Genomic DNA, 14,304 nt, shown 5'->3' on the forward strand with positions numbered 1-14,304 from the left:
ACTTCTGTGCAATAAAAGTGTCAAATTCTTCATCGGTGTGCACTGCTTAATTTCTAGTTCATATTTCTACAGCTATGGGTTTAATAAAGTGTTTTATTGGGATTTCCAGCTCTAAGGAGACCGACCGCATTCGCACGTGCCCGCCCTAGCTTATTTAACTCAGAAAGATTGTAAAAGGAAACAAAAAGCCAACTTTCTAGTCGTTTGCTCTACTAGCCACACCCAGTTTAGTACCTTAACCGGGTGCATATACAGGTAGGCCGAAGTGATTTTAAAGGAATGACTTACTGTAATATCAATAAAGTGAAACGTTCGCACCGTGCACCGAGTGGCCGTTGGCGTGTGTAGACTTTAGTCAGATAGTCAGTTGATCTTTCGGTGGACGGACGTGGAAGGGAAAGCGACGGAATGTCACAGACCGAGCCGGTGAGTTCCGTAACAAGAAAGTAGTCTACTAAAAGGTTACAACATGTCAACACGATAACGATGTGTGTAAAAGAAACACCGGTTTAAATGTTTTGATCCGGTAAATTAAGGAGAAATAAAATCGTATATAGTCTACAGTGTTTACGTCAGGGGTTTTCGACCGTAGTAGAGCTCCACTAACACGATGACTCAGTGACAGCTGATGACAAACTCCACTACGCAGCAATCAAACAAATGTTCAAAAACAGATTAACCTGTAAAAATGTAAAACAATAAAACGTAAAGGTCCCCACAATTAGAATAGCTTACAGACTCTGGATAACTATGCAAATTGCACATGGCTCATGCTGGAGTAGAAGACCTTGCGCTGTCTAAATAGTTTAAACTATACACGATGTCCAGATATTTTCAGATCTAAAGTCAGTGTCTGATTTCAGAAGTGGTTTTCAGAAGAAATCAAGAAACGAGTGTGCACCACGTTTGTGGAAGACTCCTTCAGGTGAGACGTCACCGTCTGGCACTGCATGCCTCGTTATCAGGTCTGTGTGTCCCACAGTTATGTCTTTTCTGCGCAGTACAGCGAGAACCAGCACAATAACAAATATAGCCGCAAGCGGCAATTGGCGGGTTCACACACGAATAGGCCACTTGGCTTCAATAGGCAATAGACCCAATAGGTCCTTTAGACCCAAAAGAAGCTGTTTGAGTGGAAAAAATGCACAAATAAATCAATGTGCAAAAAAATGTTCAATTGGGGCACTAAAGGCCCAAAAGGATCAAAATAATGTGTATTGGCAAAATGATTCAAATCACAGAACTAAATCACATGCTGAGATTAGCTTTGTGTGTGTGTGTTTGTGTGGTATTTCATGTGAGAAATAGTTTTCAGTCCGTTCCGATGTTTGGCCACTAGATGGAGCCCAAGTACTACCATACTGATATCTCATTAATCTCAGTAATGCAATATGACATTTTGGTGAATTAAAAGGTTCATTTCTGGTCAGGCAGTGCACTTTTTGTTATAAGATGCAATTGCAATGTTATAGAACTTATTGATCTGGACAATACAAGACCAATTACTTGTCTGTATTCTGCATAACAAGATTGCAGCATGAGTTTTTATGTTTTCTTAGGTTTTTGGGTACTGTAGCGCCCCCGAAAGGCCAATTTGAACCAAACTTGGCATACCTCACACGGACTTCAGGATATAAAAGCCTTTCAAATTGGGAATTGATTGCATACATGGTTTATGAGTTATAGCAATATAGGTCATATATGGCATGGCCACAATGATATAATGGGAAAATGGACCAATCAGAAAAATAAAAATCCAACATTTTTTTACTCAGTTTTTACCTACAGAGTCTACTGATTATGCTCATAGCAATTTTTCCATAATTGGATCAAATTCCTATGACTAGTTTGTAAACAGCTATTTTCAAACAATAGATGAATGTGACAAAAGTATGCATTTTTTAATAGGACTTGTAATTGCAAAGTTGTCAGGTCTACTGCAAGGAATAAAATGAAACAAGCTGCATGTTCGTAAGTGAAAATTTGGAGGAGTTATGCATGATTTTCACAAATAGCGCCACCTAGTGGCCATATGATTTAAAACTGCACAGCATGACACATAGTCCTGAGATATGCACAGTGGTGAGGTTTCATGTTGTTTGGCCAATGGTAAGTCTGTCAAATGGCCAATTATTTCAAATAAAAATTAATTGGCTCATGGCGGCCATGTTTTTTGAGTGATGATGTCATCATTGTGTGTCTTGATATCACTTGGGCCCCTGATGATGCCTGTAAAGTTTTGGCTTGATGTGACTAATGGTTTCTGAGATACAGTTTTTCCCATGTTATAGCGCCCCCTATTGGACAATCGAGGCCAGCTTTGACCTATGACCTCGGAGTCATGTGCCCTAACAACTGTTAAAATTTTATGAAGATCCGTCAAAGCGTTGCTGAGATATGGCTGTTTAAGTAAATTTGGCCACGCCTTGGAGCTATTGATTGACATGTGACAACCAGACTGTATGCAAATCTCAAAATGTTTTTAAGCAACTTTGATAATGAGATTCTCCTGAATATTTTGACACCAAGGTTGTGGTGATCCGATGAAAAACCAAGGAGTAGTAGGAAAAAGTAGGTTTTGCATATTATGCAAATTAGCAAAAAATCTAAGTAGGCGGAGCTTAATGGTTCTTGAGGCTTTTTTGTTTGGCTTGAGCCAAGGAATCCAACAGAAGTGGAATTTTGTTTCTAGGCCCTACGGTTTGGGAGATATGGACCAAAACGCAAAAAGGTGCGCTATAGCGCCACCATCAGGCCAATGTGGGTCTCTGTGCTTTAGCACGGTCTCGCAAAGAGACTACACCATCCTGCCAAGTTTGGTCTCCCTGGGCCTTACGGTCTAGGCTGCAGTATGCGTTTTATCAGTAGAAAAATAATAATAATAAATATAGCCGCAAGCGGCAATTGGCGGGTTCACACACGAATAGGCTTCTTGGCCTCAATAGGCAGAGGCCCAAAAGGTCCTTTAGACCCCAAAATGTGAAAAGAAGCTGTTTGAGTGGAGAAAATGCACAAATAAATCAATGTGCAAAAAAAGGTTCAATTGGGGCACTAAAGGCCCAAAAGGATCAAAATAATATGTATTGGCAAAATTATTCAGATCACAGAACTAAATCACATGCTGAGATCAGCTTTGTGTGTGTTTGTGTGGTGTTTCATGTGAGAAATAGTTTTCAGTCAGTTCCGGTGTTTGGCCACTAGATGGAGCCCAAGTACTATCATACTGATATCTCATTAATCTCAGTAATGCAATGACATTTTGGTGAATTAAAAGGTTCATTTCTGGTCAGGCAGTGCACTTTTTGTTATGAGATGTAATTGCAATGTTATAGACCTCATTGATCTGAATCATAAAAGCCCCATTACTTGTCTGTATTCTGCATAACAAGATTGCTGCGTGAGTTTTTATGATTTCTCAGGTTTTTGGGTACTGTAGCGCCTCCGACAGGCCAATTTGAACCAAACTTGGCATACCTCACAGGGACCTCAGTGTATAAAAGCCTTTCAAATTGGGAGTTGATCACTTACATGGTTTATGAGTTATAGCAATAAAGGTCATTTATGGCATGGCCAGAAGGATATAATGGAAAAATTGACCAATCAGACAAATAAAAATGCAACATTTTTTCCATATGTAGTTAACTACAGTGTCTACAGATTATGCCTATGCCATTTTTGCCATCATTGGATCAAATTCCTAGGACTAGTTCTTAAAGAGCTATTTTCAAACAATTGATGAATGTGACAAAAGTATGCATTTTTTAATAGGACTTGTAATTGCAAAGTTGTCAGGTCTACTGCAAGGAATAAAAAGAAAAAAGTTGCATGTTCCTAAGTGAAAATTTGGAGGAGTTATGCATGATTTTCACAAATAGCGCCACCTAGAGGCCAAATGTTTTAAAACTGCACAGCATGACACATAGTCCTGAGATATGCACAGTGGTGAGGTTTCATGTTGATTGGCCAATGGTAAGTCTGTCAAATGGCCAATTAATTCAAATAAAAATTAATTGGCTCATGGCGGCCATGTTTTTTGAGTGATGATGTCATCATTGTGTGTCTTGATATCACTTGGGCCCCTGATGATGCCTGTAAAGTTTTGGCTTGATGTGACTAATGGTTTCTGAGAAACAGTTTTTCCCATGTTATAGCGCCCCCTATTGGACAATCGTGGCCAGCTTTGACCTATGACCTCGGAGTCATGTGCCCTAACAACTGTTAAAATTTTATGAAGATCCGTCAAAGCGTTGCTGAGATATAGCTGTTTAAGTAAATTTGGCCACGCCCCAGAGCTATTGATTGACATGTCACAACGACACTGTATGCAAATGTCACAATTTTTTCCAGGAATATTGATAATGAGATTCTTCTGAACATTTTGATACCAAACTTGTGGTGATCGGATGAAAAACCAGGGACTAGTATAAAAAAGTAGGTTTTGCATATTATGCAAATTAGCAAAAAATCTAAGTAGGCGGAGCTTAATGGTTCTTGAGGCTTTTTTGTTTGGCTTGAACCAAGGAATCCATCAGAAGTGGAATTTTGTTTCTAGGCCCTACGGTTTGGGAGATATGGACCAAAACGCAAAATGGTGCGCTATAGCGCCACCATCAGGCCAATGTGGGTCTCTGTACTTTAGCACGGTCTCGCAAAGAGACTACACCATTCTGCCAAGTTTGGTGTCTCTGGGCCTTACGGTCTAGGCTGCAGTATGCGTTTTATGCGGAGAAAAATAATAATAATAAATATAGCCGCAAGCGGCAATTGGCGGGTTCACACACGAATAGGCTTCTTGGCCTCAATAGGCAGAGGCCCAAAAGGTCCTTTAGACCCCAAAATGTGAAAAGAAGCTGTTTGAGTGGAAAAAATGCACAAATAAATCAATGTGCAAAAAAAGGTTCAATTGGGGCACTAAAGGCCCAAAAGGATCAAAATAATATGTATTGGCAAAATTATTCAGATCACAGAACTAAATCACATGCTGAGATCAGCTTTGTGTGTGTTTGTGTGGTGTTTCATGTGAGAAATAGTTTTCAGTCAGTTCCGGTGTTTGGCCACTAGATGGAGCCCAAGTACTATCATACTGATATCTCATTAATCTCAGTAATGCAATGACATTTTGGTGAATTAAAAGGTTCATTTCTGGTCAGGCAGTGCACTTTTTGTTATGAGATGTAATTGCAATGTTATAGACCTCATTGATCTGAATCATACAAGCCCCATTACTTGTCTGTATTCTGCATAACAAGATTGCTGCGTGAGTTTTTATGATTTCTCAGGTTTTTGGGTACTGTAGCGCCTCCGACAGGCCAATTTGAACCAAACTTGGCATACCTCACAGGGACCTCAGTGTATAAAAGCCTTTCAAATTGGGAGTTGATCACTTACATGGTTTATGAGTTATAGCAATAAAGGTCATTTATGGCATGGCCAGAAGGATATAATGGAAAAATTGACCAATCAGACAAATAAAAATGCAACATTTTTTCCATATGTAGTTAACTACAGTGTCTACAGATTATGCCTATGCCATTTTTGCCATCATTGGATCAAATTCCTAGGACTAGTTCTTAAAGAGCTATTTTCAAACAATTGATGAATGTGACAAAAGTATGCATTTTTTAATAGGACTTGTAATTGCAAAGTTGTCAGGTCTACTGCAAGGAATAAAAAGAAACAAGTTGCATGTTCCTAAGTGAAAATTTGGAGGAGTTATGCATGATTTTCACAAATAGCGCCACCTAGTGGCCAAATGTTTTAAAACTGCACAGCATGACACATAGTCCTGAGATATGCACAGTGGTGAGGTTTCATGTTGATTGGCCAATGGTAAGTCTGTCAAATGGCCAATTAATTCAAATAAAAATTAATTGGCTCATGGCGGCCATGTTTTTTGAGTGATGATGTCATCATTGTGTGTCTTGATATCACTTGGGCCCCTGATGATGCCTGTAAAGTTTTGGCTTGATGTGACTAATGGTTTCTGAGAAACAGTTTTTCCCATGTTATAGCGCCCCCTATTGGACAATCGTGGCCAGCTTTGACCTCTGACCTCGGAGTCATGTGCCCTAACAACTGTTAAAATTTTATGAAGATCCGTCAAAGCGTTGCTGAGATATAGCTGTTTAAGTAAATTTGGCCACGCCCCAGAGCTATTGATTGACATGTCACAACGACACTGTATGCAAATGTCACAATTTTTTCCAGGAATATTGATAATGAGATTCTTCTGAACATTTTGATACCAAACTTGTGGTGATCGGATGAAAAACCAGGGACTAGTATAAAAAAGTAGGTTTTGCATATTATGCAAATTAGCAAAAAATCTAAGTAGGCGGAGCTTAATGGTTCTTGAGGCTTTTTTGTTTGGCTTGAACCAAGGAATCCATCAGAAGTGGAATTTTGTTTCTAGGCCCTACGGTTTGGGAGATATGGACCAAAACGCAAAATGGTGCGCTATAGCGCCACCATCAGGCCAATGTGGGTCTCTGTACTTTAGCACGGTCTCGCAAAGAGACTACACCATTCTGCCAAGTTTGGTGTCTCTGGGCCTTACGGTCTAGGCTGCAGTATGCGTTTTATGCGGAGAAAAATAATAATAATAATAAGAAGAAAAAAGAAAAATTCGAGCAATTACAATAGGTTTCCCACACTACGTGTGTGAACCCTAAATATAGCCGCAAGCGGCAATTACGGGGTCCAAGCTGAGGTTTGGCAAGATTTTGCACCCACTGGCACAACATTATGTAAAGCTTTATGAAATGTACATGAAAGTATATGAAGCACGTTCGTGAATGAAGTACCTGCTCAAAAAACAGAATCGAAATGGCAGCTTTTTAAACTTATGGTGGAATACTGCCCAACATGGGATTTGAACCCCCGTTGTCCACGTGCATTGTGGCTGGGAACACATTGCTCTACCCATTGAGCTAATGGGTCTGACTGGAATAGGCTCAACTCTAACTCTTTTGAGGAAAAGAATGACCTTTGATCTGCATGCATGTTCTGCATAGAAAATGAAAATATTCACAGTACAACCATTTGTGGATGGATTTGGCACAAACTTGGCAGATATCACCTCAGTGGTCTTCTGAATGTGTCTGTCCATTTTCATAACAATCAGACATTATATAGGGGAGTTTTTGAAATATGCAGTTCATATGTCATGACGGTACCATTGTGATGCATATGAAAAATATTAAATTGCAAGAATCTTAGAATTTGTTCCACCAGTTTTGTATTTCACATGCTGCTGGATATTATAATATGTGATTTGAGGTGATGGAGTGAAAATCCTAGGACTAGTATGAAAAGTGTAAATTATATGTATTGGATTATACACAAAAATCTGTACTTTTTTGCAAAGCACTTGCAATTACAAAGTTGTTAGTGATTTTGCATAGAATCATATGAGATCATGATTGTCCTTCTACATGAAAGCATGTAGGAGTAATTCAGGAATTTCTAGTATAGCGCCACCTAGTGGTGCAATTCCCGTCATACTTTGATATGTATTAGAGGGTGTGTAGATGAACATAATATGTGAGTTTCATGTTGATTGGCATATGATAAGCTTGTGAAAGGTGTACTGAAAGCTGATTGGTCGATAGCGGCGGCCATATTGGACATATGATGGTGCAGGTCAAGGACCTGTGTCATAGGTGCATATAGATGATGCGTACCAAGTTTGGAGTTATTTGGCCAATCGGTGTGGGCAGAAGAGTTTTTTGGCCGTTATAGCGCCACCTAGGTGTGCATGTCTGCCAAAATGTATGTGCCGGTCTAGACACCCAATAGGTACATGTGTGTGAAATTTGGAGTGAATACATGAAAGTATGCCTGAGATACAGCACAATATGTGGATTTTTGGCGAAGGAATTTTCGACGCTTGACTTCTGATGCATGTGGCCACGCCCATGTGCAGAAATGTGCACTTTGGCTCCATAACTATTAAAGTTCAGACTCTTGTGAGCGCCTGGATACCACATATGTGCATGTATGTGAAAAATCCAGGGACTAGTACGCGCTCAAAAATGTGTGGGTATTTGCATATTATGCAAATTAGCTCGACATGTAAGGGGCGGAGCATATAGCTTCAATGGAACTTTTTTTAGATGAGCTCATGCCTGATCAGATGCAGTTTGAATTTTATCTCTAGGACATACGGTGTAGGAGAAACACCTGTGTAAACTTTTTCATGCGATTTTGTGCGCTATAGCGCCACCTATGGTCGGATCGGGCTGGCGTGTTGCGCCTGAGTAGCGGAGAGGAGTACTACAAGTTGGCCAAAGGAGAAGTCTGTAGGTCTTACGGTTTAGGCTGCACAACGCGTTTTAGCGGAGAAAAAGAATAATAATAATAAATATAGCCGCAAGCGGCAATTACGGGGTCCAAGCTGAGGTTTGGCAAGATTTTGCACCCACTGGCACAACATTATGTAAAGCTTTATGAAATGTACATGAAAGTATATGAAGCACGTTCGTGAATGAAGTACCTGCTCAAAAAACAGAATCTAAATGGCAGCTTTTTAAACTTATGGTGGAATACTGCCCAACGTGGGATTCGAACCCCCGTTGTCCACGTGCATTGTGGCTGGGAGCACATTGCTCTACCCATTGAGCTAATGGGTCTGACTGGATTACAGGCTCAACTCTAACTCTTTTGAGGAAAAGAATGACCTTTGATCTGCATGCATGTTCAGCACAGAAAATGAAAATATTCACAGTACAACCATTTGTGGATGGATTTGGCACAAACTTGGCAGATATCACCTCAGTGGTCTTCTGAATGTGTCTGTCCATTTTCATAACAATCAGACATTATATAGGGGAGTTTTTGAAATATGCAGTTCATATGTCATGACGGTACCATTGTGATGCATATGAAAAATATTAAATTGCAAGAATCTTAGAATTTGTTCCACCAGTTTTGTATTTCACATGCTGCTGGATATTATAATATGTGATTTGAGGTGATGGAGTGAAAATCCTAGGACTAGTATGAAAAGTGTAAATTATATGTATTGGATTATACACAAAAATCTGTACTTTTTTGCAAAGCACTTGCAATTACAAAGTTGTTAGTGATTTTGCATAGAATCATATGAGATCATGATTGTCCTTCTACATGAAAGCATGTAGGAGTAATTCAGGAATTTCGAGTATAGCGCCACCTAGTGGTGCAATTCCCGTCATACTTTGATATGTATTAGAGGGTGTGTAGATGAACATAATATGTGAGTTTCATGTTGATTGGCATATGATAAGCTTGTGAAAGGTGTACTGAAAGCTGATTGGTCGATAGCGGCGGCCATATTGGACATATGATGGTGCAGGTCAAGGACCTGTGTCATAGGTGCATATAGATGATGCGTACCAAGTTTGGAGTTATTTGGCCAATCGGTGTGGGCAGGAGAGTTTTTTGGCCGTTATAGCGCCACCTAGGTGTGCATGTCTGCCAAAATTTATGTGCAGGTCTAGACACCCAATAGGTACATGTGTGTGAAATTTGGAGTGAATATGTGAAAGCATGCCTGAGATACAGCAGATTATGTGGATTTTTGGCGAAGAATTTTTTTACCTTTGACTTGTGAGGCATGTGGCCACGCCAATGTGTGGAAATGTGCACTTTTGCTCTGCTAGAATCAAAGTTCAGACTCTTCTGAACATTTTGATACCACATATGTGCATGTATGTGAAAAATCCAGGGACTAGTTCGCGCTCAAAAATGTGTGTGTATTTGTATATTATGCAAATTAGCTCGAAATGTAAGGGGCGGAGCTAATGGCTTCAAATTTATTTTTTGTAGAATGGAAGATGACTGATCAGATGCAATTGGAATTTTTTGTTTACGACATACGGTGTAGGCGTGACAATTTTTTGTGCTCTATAGCGCCACCTATGGGCGGATCGAGCTGGCATGTTGCGCCTGAGTAGCAGAGAGGAGTACTACAAGTTGGCCAAAGGAGAAGTCTGTAGGTGTTACGGATTAGGCTGCACGATGCATTTTAGCGGACTGAAAGCTGATTGGTCGATAGCGGCGGCCATATTGGACATATGATGATGCAGGTCAAGGACCTGTGTCATAGGTGCATATAGATGATGCGTACCAAGTTTGGAGTTATTTGGCCAATCGGTGTGGGCAGGAGAGTTTTTTGGCCGTTATAGCGCCACCTAGGTGTGCATGTCTGCCAAAATGTATGTGCAGGTCTAGACACCCAATAGGTGCATGTATGTGAAATTTGGTGTGAATACGTGAAAGCATGCCTGAGATATAGCAGAATATGTGTATTTTTGGCGAAGGATTTTTTGACCTTTGACTTGTGAGGCATGTGGCCACGCCCATGTGCAGAAATGTGCACTTTTGCTCTGCTAGAATCAAAGTTCAGACTCTTGTGAGCGCCTGGATACCACATATGTGCATGTATGTGAAAAATCCAGGGACTAGTTCGCGCTCAAAAATTTGTGCGTATTTGCATGTTATGCAAATTAGCTCGACATGTAAGGGGCGGAGCATATGGCTTCAATGAAACTTTTTTTAGATGAGCACATGCCTGATCAGATGAAGTTTACATTTTGTCTCTAGGACATACGGTTTAGGAGAAACACCTGTTTAAACTTTTTCATGCGTTTGTGTGCGCTATAGCGCCACCTATGGTCGGATCGGGCTGGCGTGTTGCGCCTGAGTAGCGGAGAGGAGTACTACAAGTTGGCCAAAGGAGAAGTCTGTAGGTCTTACGGTTTAGGCTGCACAACGCGTTTTAGCGGAGAAAAAGAATAATAATAATAATAATAATAATAATAATAATAATAATAATAATCGGAACAAATACAATAGGGTTCCAGCACCTTCAGTGCTTGGACCCCTAAATATAGCCGCAAGCGGCAATTACGGGGTCCAAGCACAGGGTATGGGCACCATCTGGGACGCCTGAGATGCGTAAGCATGTGTGTGTAATCACTGGGTAGGTATGGGTGAAGCAATGTGTATATGAAACCTATAGGTAGGCCATTGCATGTGTGTGCATGTGTAAGAAATATGTAGGGGTAATTCAGGAAATTCTAGTATAGCGCCACCTAGTGGTGCAATTCCCGTCATACTTGAGTATGTCTTAGAGGGTGTGTAGATGAACATAATATGTGAGTTTCATGTTGATTGGCATATGATAAGCTTGTGAAATGTGAACTGAAAGCTGATTGGTCGATAGCGGCGGCCATATTGGACATATGATGGTGCAGGTCAAGGACCTGTGTCATAGGTGCATATAGATGATGCGTACCAAGTTTGGAGTTATTTGGCCAATCGGTGTGGGCAGGAGAGTTTTTTGGCCGTTATAGCGCCACCTAGGTGTGCATGTCTGCCAAAATGTATGTACCGGTCTAGACACCCAATAGGTACATGTGTGTGAAATTTGGAGTGAATACATGAAAGTATGCCTGAGATACAGCAGAATATGTGGATTTTTGGCGAAGGAATTTTCTACGCTTGACTTGTGATGCATGTGGCCACGCCCATGTGCAGAAATGTGCACTTTGGCTCCATAACTATTAAAGTTCAGACTCTTCTGAACACCTGGATACCACATATGTGCATGTATGTGAAAAATCCAGGGACTAGTACGCGCTCAAAAATGTGTGCAAATTTGCATATTATGCAAATTAGCTCGACATGTAAGGGGCGGAGCATATAGCTTCAATGGAACTTTTTTTAGATGAGCTCATGCCTGATCAGATGCAGTTTGAATTTTATCTCTAGGACATACGGTGTAGGAGAAACACCTGTGTAAACTTTTTCATGCGATTTTGTGCGCTATAGCGCCACCTATGGTCGGATCGGGCTGGCGTGTTGCGCCTGAGTAGCGGAGAGGAGTACTACAAGTTGGCCAAAGGAGAAGTCTGTAGGACTTACGGTTTAGGCTGCACGACGCGTTTTAAGGCAGAAAAAGAAGAATAATAATAATAAATATAGCCGCAAGCGGCGATTGGCGGGTTCACACAAAAAAAGGCAAAAAAGCCCAAAAGGTCTTTTAGACTAACAAATTGGCCTCTTGGCCTCAACAGGCAAAAAGAAGCCCAATAGGTCCTTTAGACCCAAAAGTGAATAGAAGCTGTTTGAGTGGAAAAAATGCACAAATAAATCAATGTGACAAAACATTCAATTCAACTGAGGCACTAAAGGCCCAAAAGGATCAAAATAATGTGTATTGTCAAAATGATTCAGATCACAGAACTAAATCACATGCTGAGATCAGCTTTGTGTGTGTTTGTGTGGTGTTTCATGTGAGCAATAGTTTTCAGTCAGTTCTGGTGTTTGGCCACTAGATGGAGCCCAAGTACTACCATACTGATATCTCATTAATCTCAGTAATGTAATAGGACATTTTGGTGAAATAAAAGGTTCATTTCTGGTCAGGCAGTGCACTTTTTGTTATGAGATGTAATTGCAATGTTATAGACCTCATTGATTTGAATCATACAAGCCCCATTACTTGTCTGTATTCTGCATAACAGCATTGCTGCATGAGTTTTTATGATTTCTTAGGTTTTTGGGTACTGTAGCGCCCCCGACAGGCCAATGTGAACCAAACGTGGCCTACCTCACAAGGACCTCAGTGTATAAAAGCCTTTCAAATTGGGAGTTGATCACTTACATGGTTTATGAGTTATAGCAATAAAGGTCATTTATGGCATGGCCAGAAGGATATAATGGAAAAATTGACCAATCAGAAAAATATAAATGCAACATTTTTTCCATATTTAGTTAACTACAGTGTCTACAGATTATGCCTATGCCATTTTTGCCATCATTGGATCAAATTCCAAGGACTAGTTCTTAAAGAGCTATTTTCAAACAATTGATGAATGTGACAAAAGTATGCATTTTTTAATAGGACTTGTAATTGCAAAGTTGTCAGGCGTACTGCAAGGACTCAAAAGAATCAAGCGGCATGTTCCTAAGTGAACATTTGGAGGAGTTATGCATGATTTTCACAAATAGCGCCACCTAGTGGCCAAATGTTTCAAAACTGCACAGCATGACACATAGTCCTGAGAAATGCACAGTGGTGAGGTTTCATGTTGATTGGGCAATAGTAAGTCTATCAAATGGCCAATTAGGTCAAATCAAAATTAATTGGCTCATGGCGGCCATGTTTTTTGAGTGATGATGTCATCATTGTGTCCCTTGATACCAATTAGGCCCCTGATGATGCCTGTAAAGTTTTGGCTTGATGTGACTAATGGTTTCTGAGAAACAGTTTTTCCCATGTTATAGCGCCCCCTATTGGACAATCTGGGCCAGCTTTGACGTGTGACCTCAGAGTCATGTGCCCTAACAACTGATAAATTGTCATGAAGATTGGTCAAAGCGTTGCTGAGATCTAGCTGCTGAAGTAAATTTGGCCACGCCTCAGAGCTATTGATTGACATGTCACAACGACAATGTATGCAAATGTAACAATTTTGTTCAAATTTATTGATAATGAGATTCTTCTGAATATTTTGACACCAAGATTGAAGAAATCCGATGAAAAACCAGGGACTAGTATAAAAAAGTAGGTTTTGCATATTATGCAAATTAGCAAAAAATCTAAGTAGGCGGAGCTTAATGGTTCTTGAGGCTTTTTTGTTTGTCTGGAGCCAAGGAATGCACCTGAAGTGGAATTTTGTTTCTACGACCTACGGGGTGGGAGATATGGACCAAAACGCAAAATGCTGCGCTATAGCGCCACCATCAGGCCAATGTGGGTCTCTGTACTTTAGCACGGTCCCGCAAACAGACTACACCAGTCTGCCAAGTTTGGTCTTCCTGGGCCTTACGGTTTAGGCTGCAGTATGCGTTTTATCCGGAGAAAAATAATAATAATAATAAGAAGAAAAAAAAAAAAAAAAAAGAAGAAAAATTCGAGCAATTACAATAGGTTTCCCACACTACGTGTGTGAACCCTAATAAATATAGCCGCAAGCGGCAATTACGGGGTCCAAGCTGAGGTTTGGCAAGATTTGCGCACCCACTGGTACATCATGTAAAGGTATATGAAATGTACATGAAAGTATATGAAGCACGTTCGTGAATGAAGTACCTGCTCAAAAAACAGAATCTAAATGGCAGCTTTTTAAACTTATGGTGGAATACTGCCCAACGTGGGATTCGAACCCCCGTTGTCCACGTGCATTGTGGCTGGGAGCACATTGCTCTACCCATTGAGCTAATGGGTCTGACTGGAATAGGCTCAACTCTAACTCTTTTGAGGAAAAGAATGACCTTTGATCTGCGTGCATGTTCAGCATAGAAAATGAAAATATT

At 40.4% G+C, this 14,304-nt stretch overlaps 1 protein-coding gene across 1 annotated transcript in view; it reads left to right on the top strand.

Annotated features, from left to right (window-relative positions):
* The first annotated feature begins 213 nt into the window (after positions 1-213).
* Positions 214-14,304, top strand: part of LOC143488885 (transient receptor potential cation channel subfamily M member 4-like) — an 80,007-nt gene continuing 65,916 nt past the window's right edge. The window contains exons 1-2 of the mRNA XM_076987844.1: positions 214-426; positions 864-925. Coding sequence (XP_076843959.1) covers positions 409-426; positions 864-925 — 80 coding nt within the window. The 5' untranslated portion in view covers positions 214-408. The remainder of the gene's footprint in view (positions 427-863; positions 926-14,304) is intronic.

The sequence above is a fragment of the Brachyhypopomus gauderio genome, unplaced genomic scaffold, assembly GCF_052324685.1.
Source record: "Brachyhypopomus gauderio isolate BG-103 unplaced genomic scaffold, BGAUD_0.2 sc57, whole genome shotgun sequence".
NCBI lineage: Eukaryota > Metazoa > Chordata > Actinopteri > Gymnotiformes > Hypopomidae > Brachyhypopomus > Brachyhypopomus gauderio.